The sequence below is a fragment of the Oncorhynchus masou genome, unplaced genomic scaffold, assembly GCF_036934945.1.
Source record: "Oncorhynchus masou masou isolate Uvic2021 unplaced genomic scaffold, UVic_Omas_1.1 unplaced_scaffold_3867, whole genome shotgun sequence".
In the NCBI taxonomy this organism is placed as follows: Eukaryota; Metazoa; Chordata; class Actinopteri; order Salmoniformes; family Salmonidae; genus Oncorhynchus; species Oncorhynchus masou.
This window is the reverse complement of record NW_027010269.1, coordinates 1,384-18,208: the sequence shown is the minus strand read 5'-3', so window position 1 is coordinate 18,208 and position 16,825 is coordinate 1,384. Positions and strand designations below refer to the sequence as shown.

General features: G+C 45.6%; 1 protein-coding gene across 1 annotated transcript; it reads right to left on the bottom strand.

Moving 5' to 3' along the window:
* Positions 1-10,491: 10,491 nt before the first annotated feature.
* Positions 10,492-16,526, bottom strand: LOC135534721 (ras-related protein Rab-8A-like). The gene is made up of 7 exons (XM_064961617.1): positions 16,362-16,526; positions 15,612-15,672; positions 15,379-15,439; positions 15,182-15,259; positions 13,391-13,480; positions 13,046-13,162; positions 10,492-12,935 (listed from the first exon to the last, which is right to left on the bottom strand). The coding sequence occupies exons 1-7, from the start codon at positions 16,483-16,485 to the stop codon at positions 12,846-12,848; spliced, it is 621 nt and encodes a 206-aa protein (XP_064817689.1). The 5' UTR covers positions 16,486-16,526; the 3' UTR covers positions 10,492-12,845.
* Positions 16,527-16,825: the final 299 nt, after the last annotated feature.

The window sequence follows — 16,825 nt, the reverse complement described above, 5'->3', positions numbered from 1 at the left end:
TCAATAAACTGAGACAAACCAAATAAGTTCCACAGACATGTGACAAACAGAAAGAATAATGTGTCCCTGAACAAAGGGGGGTCAGAATCAAAAGTTACAGTTATCTGGTGTGGCCACCAGCTGCAATAAGTACTGGAGCGGATCTCCTCCTCATGGCCTGCACCAGATTTGCCAGTTCTTGCTGTGAGATGTTACCCCACTCTTCCACCAAGGCACCTGCAAGTTCCCGGACATTTCTGCGGGGAATGTCCCTAGCCCTCACCCTCCGATTCAACAGGTCCCAGACGTGCTCGATGTGATTGAGATCCGGGCTCTTTGCTGGACTTGGCAGAACACTGACATTCCTGTCTTGCAGGAAATCACGCACAGAACGAGCAGTATGGCTGGTGGCATTGTCATGCTGGAGGGTCATGTCAGGATGAGCCTGCAGGAAGGGTACCACATGAGGGAGGAGGATGTCTTCCCTGTAACGCACAGCGTTGAGATTGTCTGCAATGACAACAAGCTCAGTCCGATGATGCTGTGATACCCCGCCCAGACCATGACGGACCCTCCACCGCCAAATCAATCCCGCTCCAGACCATGACGGACCCTCCACCGCCAAATCAATCCCGCTCCAGACCATGACGGACCCTCCACCGCCAAATCAATCCCGCTCCAGACCATGACGGACCCTCCACCGCCAAATCAATCCCGCTCCAGACCATGACGGACCCTCCACCGCCAAATCAATCCCGCTCCAGACCATGACGGACCCTCCACCGCCAAATCAATCCGCTCCAGACCATGACGGACCCTCCACCGCCAAATCAATCCCGCTCCAGACCATGACGGACCCTCCACCGCCAAATCAATCCCGCTCCCACCGCCAAATCAATCAGACCATGACGGACCCTCCACCGCCAAATCAATCCCGCTCCAGACCATGACGGACCCTCCACCGCCAAATCAATCCCGCTCCAGACCATGACGGACCCTCCACCGCCAAATCAATCCCGCTCCAGACCATGACGGACCCTCCACCGCCAAATCAATCCCGCTCCAGACCATGACGGACCCTCCACCGCCAAATCAATCCCGCTCCAGACCATGACGGACCCTCCACCGCCAAATCAATCCCGCTCCAGACCATGACGGACCCTCCACCGTCATCCTCGCCCCCAGACCATGACGGACCCCTCCACCCCAAATCAATCCCGCCCCAGACCATGACGGACCCTCCACCAAATCAATCCCGCTCCAGACCATGACGGACCCTCCACCGCCAAATCAATCCCCGCTCCAGACCATGACGGACCCTCCACCGCCAAATCAATCCCGCTCCAGACCATGACGGACCCTCCACCGCCAAATCAATCCCGCTCCAGACCATGACGGACCCTCCACCGCCAAATCAATCCCGCTCCAGACCATGACGGACCCTCCACCGCCAAATCAATCCCGCTCCAGACCATGACGGACCCTTCACCGCCAAATCAATCCCGCTCCAGACCATGACGGACCCTCCACCGCCAAATCAATCCCGCTCCAGACCATGACGGACCCTCCACCGCCAAATCAATCCCGCTCCAGACCATGACGGACCCTCCACCGCCAAATCAATCCCGCTCCAGACCATGACGGACCCTCCACCGCCAAATCAATCCCGCTCCAGACCATAGCGGACCCTCCACCGCCAAATCAATCCCGCTCCAGACCATGACGGACCCTCCACCGCCAAATCAATCCCGCTCCAGACCATGACGGACCCTCCACCGCCAAATCAATCCCGCTCCAGACCATGACGGACCCTCCACCGCCAAATCAATCCCGCTCCAGACCATGACGGACCCTCCACCGCCAAATCAATCCCGCTCCAGACCATGACGGACCCTCCACCGCCAAATCAATCCCGCTCCAGACCATGACGGACCCTCCACCGCCAAATCAATCCCGCCCCAGACCATGACGGACCCTCCACCGCCAAATCAATCCCGCTCCAGACCATGACGGACCCTCCACCGCCAAATCAATCCCGCTCCAGACCATGACGGACCCTCCACCGCCAAATCAATCCCGCTCCAGACCATGACGGACCCTCCACCGCCAAATCAATCCCGCTCCAGACCATGACGGACCCTCCACCGCCAAATCAATCCCGCTCCAGACCATGACGGACCCTCCACCGCCAAATCAATCCCGCTCCAGACCATGACGGACCCTCCACCGCCAAATCAATCCCGCTCCAGACCATGACGGACCCTCCACCGCCAAATCAATCCCGCTCCAGACCATGACGGACCCTCCACCGCCAAATCAATCCCGCTCCAGACCATGACGGACCCTCCACCGCCAAATCAATCCCGCTCCAGACCATGACGGACCCTCCACCGCCAAATCAATCCCGCTCCAGACCATGACGGACCCTCCACCGCCAAATCAATCCCGCTCCAGACCATGACGGACCCTCCACCGCCAAATCAATCCCGCTCCAGAGTACTGAACCTGTTAGTACAGAAAACACCAGACTGATTTCAGGATTATATGTGAGGATAACATCAAGAAGAGTAGCCTTTTCTGGGTGTTTGGAGTCATACCTTCTGGGATTGGTGATCATCTGAGAAAGATTTAGGGAGTCATATTGCTTTAGGACTTGGTCAGGTGGTTAAAGCATGTCCCAGTTTAGGTCACCTAGCAGCACAAATTCAGACTTAGTGTAAGGGGCCAGGAAAGAGTTTAGGGCAGGTAGGGTACAGGCCGGTGCTAATGGAGGACGATAGCACCCAGCAACAGTCAACAAAGAGCTATTTGAAAGTTTAATGTTTAAAAGTAAATCAAATTGCTTGGGAACAGACTTGATGGAGACAACCGAGCACTGAAGGTGATCCTTGGTAAAGATTGCCACTCCTCCACCTTCGGAAGATCTGTCTTGCTGAAAAAGGTTATAACCAGAAAGGTTAACATCCGTATTCAAAACACTCTCTCTTAACCACATCTCAGTAATGACCAACACATCTGGATTGGAGCTGTGAACCCACACTTTCAATTGATCCATTTTATGTAATAAGCTTCAATTGTTAACGTGCAGAAAAACCAGGCTTTTACGAGAGCAAAAATCAGTGAAGCAGATATCAGAGCGCAAGTCAGAATTGGGGCTAGCAACAATAGATGGGTCAGGGTGTACATGCACATTTCCAGATATCATCAGTAGTAATACAATCAAGGCCCGGCAGAGGACAGGGAGAGATCTGCAGTGCTGATTTATGACATCTGACTCTGCATCAGATGGTAACAAGATCATATTGTACAGCAATTTCATCAAGTAACATGAATACAAAGCTGGAGAGAGGTGGTTAGAATAGGATGGGAGGCCAAAAGTCTGTTTAACCAATAGAGAATCAGAGTCCCAAGTGTGGGAACAAACAATGTCTGTCCCAATGTTGGGTAAAGAAAGTTTGTAGTCAACAAAGTATTCAGGAGTCCTGAAGTAAATAGCAAAAAAAGCAAAATGCACAATAATAAAAAATAAAAAATATATATAACGACTTGGGGCTACCCATTGTAAGTTCAGAGTCAGTCACCCAAACAGCGCGTGTGTGCTGGAGGCGAGAGAAAGCTCGGGAGAGAGGGGGGAGTATGGTGGAGGTACCTGTACCAGACAGGGTGAGACAGGCCAGGGCAGACGGTGAACAGAGAGGGGTGAGTGTGGTGGAGGTACCTGTACCAGACAGGCCAGGGAGACAGGCCAGGGAGAGAGGGGTGAGTGTGGTGGGGGTGCCTGTACCAGACAGGGGGAGACAGGCCAGGGAGAGAGGGGTGAGTGTGGTGGGGGTGCCTGTACCAGACAGGGGGAGACAGGCCAGGGAGAGAGGGGTGAGTGTGGTGGGGGTACCTGTACCAGACAGGGGGAGACAGGCCAGGGAGAGAGGGGTGAGTGTGGTGGGGGTACCTGTACCAGACAGGTGGAGACAGGCCAGGGAGAGAGGGGTGAGTGTGGTGGGGGTACCTGTACCAGACAGGGGGAGACAGGCCAGGGAGAGAGGGGTGAGTGTGGTGGGGGTACCTGTACCAGACAGGGGGAAACAGGCCAGGGCAGACGGTGAACAGAGAGGGGTGAGTGTGGTGGGGGTGCCTGTACCAGACAGGGGGAGACAGGCCAGGGAGAGAGGGGTGAGTGTGGTGGGGGTACCTGTACCAGACAGGGGGAGACAGACCAGGGCAGACGGTGAACAGAGAGGGGTGAGTGTGGTGGGGGTACCTGTACCAGACAGGTGGAGACAGGCCAGGGAGAGAGGGGTGAGTGTGGTGGGGGTACCTGTACCAGACAGGGGGAGACAGACCAGGGAGAGAGGGGTGAGTGTGGTGGGGGTACCTGTACCAGACAGGGGGAGACAGACCAGGGCAGACGGTGACCAGAGAGGGGTGAGTGTGGTGGGGGTACCTGTACCAGACAGGGGGAGACAGACCAGGGAGAGAGGGGTGAGTGTGGTGGGGGTACCTGTAACAGACAGGGGGAGACAGACCAGGGCAGACGGTGACCAGAGAGGGGTGAGTGTGGTGGGGGTACCTGTACCAGACAGGTGGAGACAGACCAGGGCAGACGGGGAACAGATCGCCAGGTGGAATCCAAGCAGCAGTGCAGCAGGTAATGGGAGTCACACCCACTTGGGAGAAGCCTTTATTTCTGTAAGCAAATTTCCTGTAGAAAATGCCAGTGACTGATCTTTGAACAGCAGGAGGGGACTTCTGAGGATGCTTCAAAGACTCCTGACACTTGTTGGGCCCAAAGGCCTTTTACTTCACACCTTAGTGCTAATTGAATTGGTATCTGGCTCAATTCTAGGTTGGAATGGCGTCCTCGGGACTCTGCTGTTTGTTGATCTAGAGCAACCTCCGTAAAGCTTGGAAAAATAAAACCTTGGCAGCAGTAATCTCTTTGGTTAATCTTGGTCAAAATTAGGTTGTAGGTTTGGAGTTTTGATCTGGGGCGAAGGCCATGCTGTGGAGTGTAGCATCCTACATACAGTTGAAGTTGGAAGTTTACATACACCTTAGCCAAATACATTTAAACTCAGTTTTTCACAATTCCTGTCATTTAATCCTAGTAAAAAGTCCCGTTTTAGATCAGTTAGGATTACCACTTTATTTTAAGAATGTGAAATGTCAGAATAATAGTAGAGAGAATGACATTTCTCCAAAAAGTACAATCTTTGTCCCCATGTGCAGTTGCAAACGGTAGTCTGGCTTTCTTATGGTAGTTTTGAGCAGTGGCTTCTTCCTTGCTGAACGGCCTTCAGGTTATGTCGATATAGGACTCGCTTTACTGTGGATATAGATAGTTTTGTACCTGTTTCCTCCAGCATCATCACAAGTGTCCTTTTGCTGTTGTTCTGGGATTGACTGCAACTCAGCACATTCATCTCTAGGAGACACGCGTCTCCTACCTGAGCAGTATGACGGCTGTGTGGTCCCATGGTGTTTATAATTGCGTACTGTTGTTCGTACAGAAGAACGTGGTACCTTCATGTGTTAGGAAATAGCTCCCAAGGTTGAACCAGACTTGTGGAGGTCTACAATTGTTTTCTGAGGTCTTGGCTGATTTCTTTAGATTTTCCCATGATGTCAAGCAAAGAGGCACTGAGTTTGAAGGTAGGCCTTGAAATACATCCACAAGTACACCTCCAACTGACTCAAATGATGTCAATTCGCCTATCAGAAGCTTCTAAAGCCATGACATCATTGTCTGGAATTTTCCAAGCTGTTTAAAAGGCACAGTCAACTTAGTGTATATAAATTTCTGACCCACTGGAATTGTGATACAGTGAATTATAAGTGAAATAATCTGTCTGTAAACAATTGTTGGAAAAAATGACTTGTGTCATGTACAAAGTAGATGTCCTAACCAACTTGCCAAAACTATAGCTTGTTAACAAGAAATGTATTGAGTGGTTGAAAAACAAGTTAATGACTCCAACCTAAGTGTATGTAAACTTCCGACTTCAACTGTATATACCTGCCTAAAATCTATCAACTGTATATACCTGCCTAAACTCCAAATCTATCCTTTTGCAATGAGAGAAATGTTGGTGGAAAAGATTTTATGAGCAAATATGGATATAATAACTATCATATCAAAATCCATTTTGGAGTTACGATGACATGCTATTTGTCCTCCTACTATGACTTGTCTTTGAGAAAGCATGCAGTTAATTAGGCAACAGATGAAATACATCATGAATTTAACAGGGTGGTAACAGTGTATAGTGATTAGCTTTCCAATAAATGCAGAGGGCTTTATTCTGGGTGACACGACCACTGATGCTTGGCTGCCATTTGACAAACAAAATGAATCTCTGTCTTTTGTCCAGAATTATCTCATGCTGTAGGCTATACTCGCACTGTATCTGCGAGCTGTACTGTATCTGCGAGCTGTTGGCTAGAGTGCAGGTTCTAATACCAGTGGGCATTTGCTATAGAACACAACATTTTTAGTGAGAAAACCATCAGCAGAGTGGAAAATGGAAACACATTTCACTTGTAAAAAAAGAAACGGCCCTTTTTCAGGACCCTGTCTTTCAAAGACAATTCATAAAAATCCATAACTTCACAGGTATTCATTCTAAAGGGTTTAAACACTGTTTCCCATACTTGTTCAATGAACCATAAACAATTAATGAACATGCACCTGTGGAACGGTCGTTAAGACACTAACAGCTTACAGATGATAGGCAATTAAGGTCACAGTTCTGAAAATGTAGGACACTAAAAGAGGCCTTTCTACTGACTCTGAAAAACACCAAAAGAAAGATGCCCAGGGTCCCTGCTCATCTGCGTGAATGTGCCTTAGGCATGCTGCAAGGAGGCATGAGGACTGCAGATGTGGCCAGGGCAATAAATTGTAATGTCCGTACTGTGAGACGCCTAAGACAGTGCTACAGGGAGACAGGACGGACATCTGATCGTCCTCACAGTGGCAGACCACGTGTAACAACACCTGCACAGGATCGGTACATCCGAACATCACACCTGCGGGACAGGTACAGGATGGTAACAACAACTGCATGAGTTACACCAGGAATGCACAATCCCTCCATCAGTGCTCAGACTGTCCGCAATAGGCTGAGAGAGGCTGGACTGAGGGCTGGTAGGCCTGTCGTAAGGCAGGTCCTCACCAGACATCACCGGTAACAACATCACCTATGGGCACAAACCCACCGTCGCTGGACCAAACAGGACTGGCAAAGCAGGAATGTCAGTGTCCTGCCATGGCCAGCGAAGAGCCCAGATCTCAATCCCATTGGGCACGTATGGGACCTGTTGGATTGAGGGTGAGGGCCATTCCCCCCCAGAAATGTCCAGGAACTTGCAGGTGCCTTGGTGGAAGAGTTGGGTAACATCTCACAGCAAGAACTGGCAAATCTGGTGCAGTCCATGAGGAGGAGATGCACTGCAGTACTTAATGCAGCTGCTGGCCACACCAGATACAGACTGTTACTTTTGATTTCGACCCTTGCTTTGTTCATGGACACATTATTCCATTTCTGTTAGTCACATGTCTGTAGAACTTGTTCAGTTTATGTCTCAGTTGTTGAATCTTATGTCCATACAACTATTTACACATGTTAAGTTTGCTGAAAATAAACGCAGTTGATTGCGAGAGGACGTTTATCTTTTGGCTGAGTTTATTTTCCTATTCGGCACATTGAATTGTTTTTATGTGCACTACGTCATCACTTACGTTTTTTCATCAGGAACTATACAATTTGACGGAAACATCTCTGGTGGGAAAATGCGTGTATTGTTTTTATGCAGTTTTTTTTTTTTTTACAATATTCACATGGAAATCTGTCCCCAATCGGATGGAAAACTAGCACAAACAGATCTGGGACCAGGCTAGGTCCAAACCGGGAAGAGTATTAGTTATTATTAAGACGTGGTTGAGAGACAGCAGCAGGTCCCAGTACAGTAGATATCGAAAAAGGGGAAGGCTAGTTTAAAGGACCCCTCCTGTCAATGTTGTACATGTATTTTCATTGTTTTAGCCTGGTCCCAGATCGGTTTGTGCCACTGCCAACTTCATTGTCAAGCTAAACATGACGATGAGTGACAAGGAGTTGGTATTATAACACAAACAGACTGGAACTCAGGCTATTTTTAACTCTTCAAAACACAGACATTTAATAGAACAGGAAGGGACAAACTGGGAAGTGTTGGAGTAAGAGGACTCAATGGTTAAACACTGTATCAACGTAGGACACAGCGATCCTAGGTGTGTCTATCATATATACACACCATTTTATCCTAGCACTTCCAAAACATATTCAAAAATATCACACTGCTTTTCAATGGATTTTTCAATTCATAATTCTGGACATTTCTTTCAACGCATTATTCCAATGTTATAAACAGCTGCCGGTGGTGATGCGCTGCCACCTAGCTGTCAAACAAGGTACTGACCAAAAGACAGACACGACCACATGAAACCAAGACTCACAAGACCTTGATGAAGTTTTAGCTTGACTTCATAAGCCAAGAGAACGTCACATTTAGATTATACTCAAATTTGTCAGGGCAGTAGCATACAACTAAAAACCCTTTTACTAAAAACTGATACCAGGGCCTGTATTCTTAAAGCTGCCCTCAGAGCAGGATACTGATCTAGGATCAGTTTTGTCTTTAAATCATAAATCAAATAAGACAACCTTATCCTAGGTCAGCATTAATATTCAGGGACATTTGACCAAAGGCCCTGAACCATAGAACACAAGTCATATCAGAAGTAAAGCAACGGAGAGAGCCCATTTATAAAGGCGTAATAAACAACACTCATCTAAAATGTGCCCAAAGTATCTACCAACCATTACCATAAATCCAACAGATCATGTCATTCAATTAAATGGACAAAAATATGCTTGTTCTATATTGCAAAACTATCACTTGGCACAGACTACACACAACACAAAGGGTTACTGGTAAAGTGCAAAGGGATGTGACTTGCATTGATCAGAAGGGGTTCTGTCTGTTTGTCCGTCCACATTGTAACATGGATGTTTGTACTAGCAGACAGCCACTCCAGTTTAGAGGAAAGCTGAGTGTTTCACTAGCTAACTACCAGAGACGCCATATAGCTGGGAATAAACATGAGCTTATAAATGGATGTTGTTGCTGTAACTTGACTGAAAAAAAAAAACACTATCGCTGCTTTCGAAATGGCACCAATTTCTATACAGGACTGATTTAGACCTGGGACACCAGGTAGGTGCAATTAACTATCAGGTAGAACGGAAAACCAGCAGGCTCCGGCCCTCGTAGGGTAAGAATTAAATAGCCCTGCTCCATTGGGCCACATTTCAAACAGATTTCACACAAGAATGTTCTAGAGTAGAAAAAGTAGTCCCAGGCCTTGTGTTAAGAGCATAGTCAGTGGAAGCTAATACAAGACTATTTAAGGCCCAGTGCTGTACACCTGTGAATACACACATACATACAGAACCAGTCAAAAGTTTGGACACACCTACTTATTCCAGGTTTTTCATCTTATTATTGTTATTTTTTTTACATCGTAGAATAATAATGAAGTCATCAAAACTATGAAATAGCACATATGGAATCATGTAGTAACCCCAAAAAGTTAAATCAGAATGTATTTTAAATTCTTCAAAGTAGCCACCTTGCCTTGATGACAGCTTTGCACCTTGGCATTCTCTCAACCAGCTTCAATTAACAGGTGTGCCTTGTTAAAAGTTAATTTGTGTAAATAATTTCCTTCTTCATGCATTTGCGCCAATCAGTTGTGCTGTGACAAGGTAGGGGTGGTATACAGAAGATGGTCTTTTACCAAATAGGGCAAAGTCATTATTATGGCAAGAACAGCTCAAACAAGGAAAGAGAAACGACAGTCCATCATTACTTGAAGGTCAGTCAAGTCGGAAAAGTTTCTTTCAGCGCAGTCGCCAAAATCATCAAGCGCTACGATGAAACTGGCTCTCACGGGACCGTCACAGGAAATGAGTTCCCCAGGAAGACCCAGAGTTCCCTCCGCTGCAGAGGATATGTTCATTAGAACAACTGCACCTTAGACTGCAGCCCAAATAAATGCTTCGGAGTTCAATTAAAAGACATCTCAACATCAACTGTTCGGAGGAGACTGCGTCAATCAGGCCTTCATGGTCAAATTTCTGCAAAGAAACCACTACTAAAGGACACCAATAAGAAGAAGAGACTTGCTTGGGCCAGAAACACAACCAATGGACATCAGACTGGTGGAAATCTGTCCTTTGGTCTGATGAGTCCAAATGTGAGATTTTTAATTCCAACTGCACATGTCTTTGTGAGATGCAGGGGTAGGTGAACGGATGATCTCTGCATGTGTGGTTCCCACCATGAAACACAGAGGTGGTGTGATTTGCTGGTGACACCGTCAATGAGTTATTTACAATTCCAAGGCACTCTTGTCAAGCATGGCTACCACAACATTCTGTAGAGAGATACGCCATCCCATCTGGTTTTGCGCTTAGCGTGACTGTGATTTGTTTTTCAACAGGACAATGACCCAACACACCTCCAGCCTGTGTAAGGGCTATTTGACCAAGAAGGAGAGTGATGGAGTGCTGCATCAGATGACCTGGCCTCCACAATCACCCGACCTCAACCCAACTGAGATGGTTTGGGATGAATTGGACCACAAAGTGAAAGAAAGCAGCCAACATGTGCTTAGTACTTTTCCTTCAAGACTGTTGGAAAAGCATTCCAGGTGAAGCTGGTTGAGAGAATCCCAACAGTGTGCAAAGATGTCATCAAGGCAAAGGGTTGCTAATTTAAAAAATCTGAAATATATGTTGATTTGTTTAACAATTTTTTTGGTTACTACATAACTATGAAATAACATGACATGTTGATGTCTTCACTATTATTCTACAACGTAGAAAGAAATAGCACAACTAATGAAAAACCCTTGAATAAGTAGGTGTCCAAAATTTTGACTGGTACTGTATGTATATAAAAAAAGTCTAAATATATTTTTAAATTCAAATTTTTCAGGTGGTGCTGCAGCACTATGGTTAAGAGGCTGTGTGTTTGTTCTCAAGACAACATCTGGGACTGGCAGTAAACAAGTCAAACACTTGGATTCAGTACAATAACTTTGTCCAGGAAGAGAGGCCTGTTGCAAGCCTCTCATGTATAGAATAGCATCAAATTATTATCTTGGAATGTAAACAAAACGGAATATCATTCAAATTGAATTTTCTTTTAGTCTGCGTAATTAAATTATTTAGCGATCAATCTTTCCTGAAGGATTGTGAATATTCAAGTCATATTATATTCATTTAAAAACTCTTTCATCAAAAAAATAAGCTTATCAGTCTCTGGCTCATGTTAACAATGTGGCTAGGGGAAGAGAGGCCTACAAATAGTCTCTGGCTCATGTTAACAATGTGGCTAGGGGAAGAGAGGCCTACAAATAGTCTCTGGCTCATGTTAACAATGTGGCTAGGGGAAGAGAGGCCTACAAATAGTATCTAAACATCCACGCATCATGTTCCCAATCCCAAACCTTTGGGTCATTCAAGCGATTCGAACTGAAAAGTAAACGGGGCTCCAACTTTGGCAGGTGTGGAGCCAGGTGGCTGCATGTGAAACATGTATGTACATAGAGACTAGTGTGAAACAGGAAGAAGAGCTTTTCTGTGTGACATGTCATTTGAACCTTCTTAAAAAACAAGTGGTGTTTCCACCGGTTGGTCTGTCTGTCCGACCCGTGGTGAGAGAAAACAGGAGGTTGGTGTGCCGCAGGTAGGACAGCAGCATTACCAGGTGTCACGGGGCCATTGTGGATGGAGTCGCGGTTACCGTACTCCAGCTACCCCAGGGCGTGACGTTGGGAGAGATGGACAGTGAGGGAGAGAGAGCGCAAGAGGCAACTTGTCCTAATTATCTCCTTACCAATTACCATTGGCCCCAAGTCTTCGATGTTCACGGACAGCGAGCTACAAAAGTATCGGGACAGTGACACATTCTTGGTTGTTCAGGTTCGGTACTCCAGCGCAGACTGTCAGCTTTCATTTGAGGGTATTTTCATTGTCGGGTGAACCGTTTAGAAATTACAGCACTTTTTGTACATAGTCCCACCCCATGTTAGGGGAACTAAAGTATTGGGACAAATTCACTTATACATGTATTAACGTAATTAAAAGTGAAGTATTTCATCACATATTCATAGCACACAATGACTACGTCAAGCTTGTGATTCTACAGATTTGTTGGATGCATTTGCTGTTTGTTATTGTGCTATTTTTTTCAGTCACTGTTATTGTAAATAACAATAGAATGTTTCTTAACGTATCTACATTAAATGTGGATGCTACCATGATTACGGATAGTCCTGAATGAATCGTGAATAATGACAAGTGAAAGAAGAATGACAGGTGCACAAATACCCAAAGTGCTGGAGTACAGAGACAAAACAACCAAACATGTGTCACTGTCCCAATACTTTTGGAGCTCGCTGTATATGCAAGGTGTAAACAACTGCATATATCTATTCAAACACTTCAGATACACAAACATCTAAGGGTTAGGGCCGAGGGGAAGAGGTGGGGAGTGAATTGGGACTGGCTGAAGGGAATAGGGTAGAAGGAGAGGGGGGTGCTGGGAACAAGCACAGTCCAGTTGTGTCCAGCCAGCACCCCAGCATATCCCAGCCAGGGCAGGCGGAGGGTAGGTAAGGCCTTTGGTATGCATCCCAAATGGCACCCTATTCCCTACATAGTGCACTACGTTTGACTAGAGTTCTATGGGCCCTGGTCAAACATAGCACACTATATATGGAATAGTGGGCCATTTGGTATACACCCATGGTCTGGTCCTCACAGTAGGGCACAGCGGAAGAAGCTGCTCTTCTTCTGGGGCTGAGAGATCTTCACCTTGTGGCTGCTCCCCTGAGGACTGCTGCCCTCCTGCAACAAAGACAGAAAGTTCAGTTTTTCAAATTAAAATGTCCAGCATTTTTGATCTTCTTCTTCTTCAAAAAAAGTTCCTTCTAAAACCTAAATGAGTTTGAATTTACCAATTTTGTGTCCATCTTTGATTTGATGTCTCTGGCAAGTGTCAAAAACGAGTTTTCCACGTTGATGTTGGCCTTTGCACTAGTCTCCATGAACTTAATACCGTACTCCAGCGCCAGCTGAGAAATGGGGGGAGTAATGCTTTGACTGTTGTTACGATCATCATTTCTACACAGTTTCTATCTGGTTTTGGTAAATCAAGCAGGTCTTTGTTGTTGTTGTTGACCTAGACAACATGGCAGGGCTTAAGTTTGAAAAGTGCTCTATATCATCCCAAGCCCTTTAATGTTGTACAGTACACAACCAGAACGGAGCTTGTAATTCATCACAATTGCAGCAGAACTCACTTTCTCTCCCCGGTCTTTGGACACCTGCCGTTTGTCATTGATGTCACATTTGTTACCGAGGACCATCTTTTCAACATCAGCCGATGCATGCTAAGGAGATAAGAGTAGTTGAACACCACAATACATACAGTATACTACAGTGAGGGGGAAAACTCCTGCTGATTTTGTATGTTTGCCCACTGACAAAGAAATTATCAGTCTATAATTTGAATGGTAGGTTTATTCGAACAGTGAGAGGCAGAATAACAACAACAAAAAAACTGAAAAATCCATGTCAAAAATGTTATAAATTGATTTGCATTTTAATGAGGGAAATAAGTATTTGACCCCCTCTCAATAAGAAAGATTTCTGGCTCCCAGGTGTCTATTATACAGGTAACGAGCTGAGATTAGGAGCACACTCTTAAAGGGAGTGCTCCTAATCTCAGTTTGTTACCTGTATAAAAGACACCCGTCCACAGAAGCAATCAATCAATCAATCAGATTCCAAACTCTCCAACATGGCCAAGACCAAAGAGCTCCCCAAGGATATCAGGGACGAGATTGTAGACCTACACAAGGCTGGAATGGGCTACAAGACCATCGCCAATCAGCTTGGTGATAAGGTGACAACAGTTGGTGCGATTATTCGCAAATGGAAGAAACACAAAAGAACTGTCAATCTCCCTCGGCCTGGGGCTCCATGCAAGATCTCACCTCGTGGAGTTGCAATGATCATGAGAACGGTGAGGAATCAGCCCAGAACTACACGGGAGGATCTTGTCAATGATCAAGGCAACTGGGACCATAATCACCAAGAAAACAATTGGTAACACACTACACCGTGAAGGACTGAAATCCTGCAGCACCCGCAAGATCCCCCTGCTCAAGAAAGCACATATACATGCCCGTCTGAAGTTTGCCAATGAACATCTGAATGATTCAGAGGACAACTGGGTGAAAGTGTTGTGGTCAGATGAGACCAAAATGGAGCTCTTTGGCATCAACTCGCCGTGTTTGGAGGAGGAATGCTGCCTATGACCCCAAGAACACCATCCCCACCGTCAAACATGGAGGTGGAAACATTATGCTTTGGGGGTGTTTTTCTGCGAAGGGGACAGGACAAATTCACTGCACCAAAGGGACCATGTATCATCAAATCTTGGGTGAGAACCTCCTTCCCTCAGCCAGGGCATTGAAAATGGGTGGTGGATGGGTATTCCAGCATGACAATGACCCAAAACACATGGCCAAAGCAACAAAGGAGTGGCTCAAGAAGAAGCACATTTAGGTCCTGGAGTGGCCTAGCCAGTCTCCAGACCTTAATCCCATAGAAAATCTGTGGAGGGAGCTGAAGGTTTGAGTTAACAAACGTCAGCCTCAAAACCTTAAATTAATTGGAGAAGATCTGCAAAGAGGAGTGGGATAAAATCCCTCCTGAGTTGTGTGCAAACCTGGTGGCCAACTACAAGAAACGTCTGACCTCTGGGTTTTGCCACCAAGTACTAAGTCATGTTTTGCAGAAGGGTCAAATACTTATTTCCCTCATTAAATTGCAAATCAATTTATAACATTTTTGAGGTGTGTTTTTTGTTGTTGTTATTCTCTCTCACTGTTCAAATAAACCTACCATTAAAATTATAGACGGATAATTTCTTTGTCAGTGGGCAAACATACAAAATCAGCAGAGGATCAAATACTTTTTCCCTCACTGTACATACGGTCGACTTTGACAAGAGTACACTGAATATTTACCAGTCAGTCAGTATGGTATTCGTGTTTAGAACAGAATAGAACTTTAAGCAAACATACCTCCTCTATATTCCGTATCCAGTTCTTTATGTTTTCAAAGGACTTCTCGTTGGTGATGTCATAGACTAGCATGATACCCTGTGATGAGAAACGTCAAAATGAAAGAATACAACCAGAAAGTCAACACCTCAACGTTGTGATGAAGAAGAAAACGCATAACAAAATATGAAAACGTAACAAGCATGTTGTTAACCCACCATCGCGCCTCTGTAGTATGCTGTTGTGATTGTTCGAAATCGCTCCTGCCCTGCTGTGTCCCTACAAAAACACAAGGACAACAGTTAGTTAGGTACATAGACAGTCATACAATTCCTTTTCTAATAGTTACCTAGCTATAACTGCAAGGCAAAACGCGTTGAGTGTAAGCCTACCCGTTTTCTTTCCTGTATAAAAAGCAGTCGTGGTGCTCGAGGTGACATGGAGGGCTTACCATATCTGTAACTTTATCTTCTTGTTGTCTAGCTCTATCGTTCTAATCTTAAAGTCAATGCCTTCAGGAGAAACAGAAGAGAAGAATCATGAAATTAAACAACCTAGCCATTACACACTATGGCTATGACTGTGGCTGTAGTTATACTCCAATCAATGCAATACAAAATGTAAAAGGAGAACAAGCTCTAAAGCTAACAAGCGAGTTCGTTAAATAAAAAGGTTAGCTAAGTTAGTTGTACACAGTTATGGACATTTGGTGGCTAGTTAACGTTCATAACGGTTAGCCAGAGCAGGCAGCTAACGTTACATAGTTAACGTATTGTAGCACTTTATCGTTTGGATTTCCAGCTGCGAGTTACAGAGTTAAGCAGCGTTAGCTAGTAGGGCTAACTGTTCGCTAGTATGGCTAACTGTTCGCTAGTATGGCTAACTGTTAGCTAGTAACGTTACTAGTAAGCTACAGGAAGTTAGCCAACAGGCTAGCATTCTATATACCGACCGTTAGCTAGCATTACCTATATAGCTTGCTATAATGCAGCTATTACACAGCTAATGCCAGTTACTTGTCACCTAGTGTTACTTGTCACCTAAACAGCAAGTTAACTTGAGTTAGTCAGTTACTTGAATGAATTTCGCCTAATAAGATACAGTTAACAGCATATACTAGTAACGTTAGCTAGCTGCTTTCTGGTCGGGATGACTGTCGTTTTGTAAACATTGCATTGTGGCTAACCAAAGTCACACCTACCTATGGTAGAGATGAATGTCGAGTTAAAAGCATCCTCTGAGAACCTGAACAGCACGCAGGTTTTGCCGACACCGGAGTCTCCGATTAGCAGTAACTTAAACAAATAATCGTACGTCTTCGCCATACTTGATATTGCGGAAATCCCGCCGGGCGAAAAGCTGCGCGCTGCGGCGTCGTTACAGGACGGCGACGCCCCCTTCTGTCACGTTATGAGGTCAGTATCCAAATACACATCTAAATAAATCATTATGATTGAATGACTAATTCAACGTTTATCACACCTACTAGCAAACATACCATTGTGATGTAACATAAATATGTAAACGTTGAATATGTGTTCATTATTTCCGATTGCGGATTTATTACACAAAATGTCCGCATACAAACATGTGCATGAGCACCCATGCAGCTATGTCTTACTATACTTGTGAGGACTTTGGGGACCAACAATTGATTCCCATTCA

Bases quoted from the DNA above. Each gene is read 5' to 3' on its own strand.
- LOC135534721 (XM_064961617.1), bottom strand. From the start codon at position 16,485: ATGGCGAAGACGTACGATTATTTGTTTAAGTTACTGCTAATCGGAGAC. The intron at 15,673-16,361 runs GTAGGTGTGACT...TTTCTCCTGAAG, and splicing joins GACATTCATCTCTACCATAG to GCATTGACTTTAAGATTAGA. The intron at 13,163-13,390 runs GTGAGTTCTGCT...CCCATTTCTCAG, and splicing joins CCAAAGACCGGGGAGAGAAA to CTGGCGCTGGAGTACGGTAT.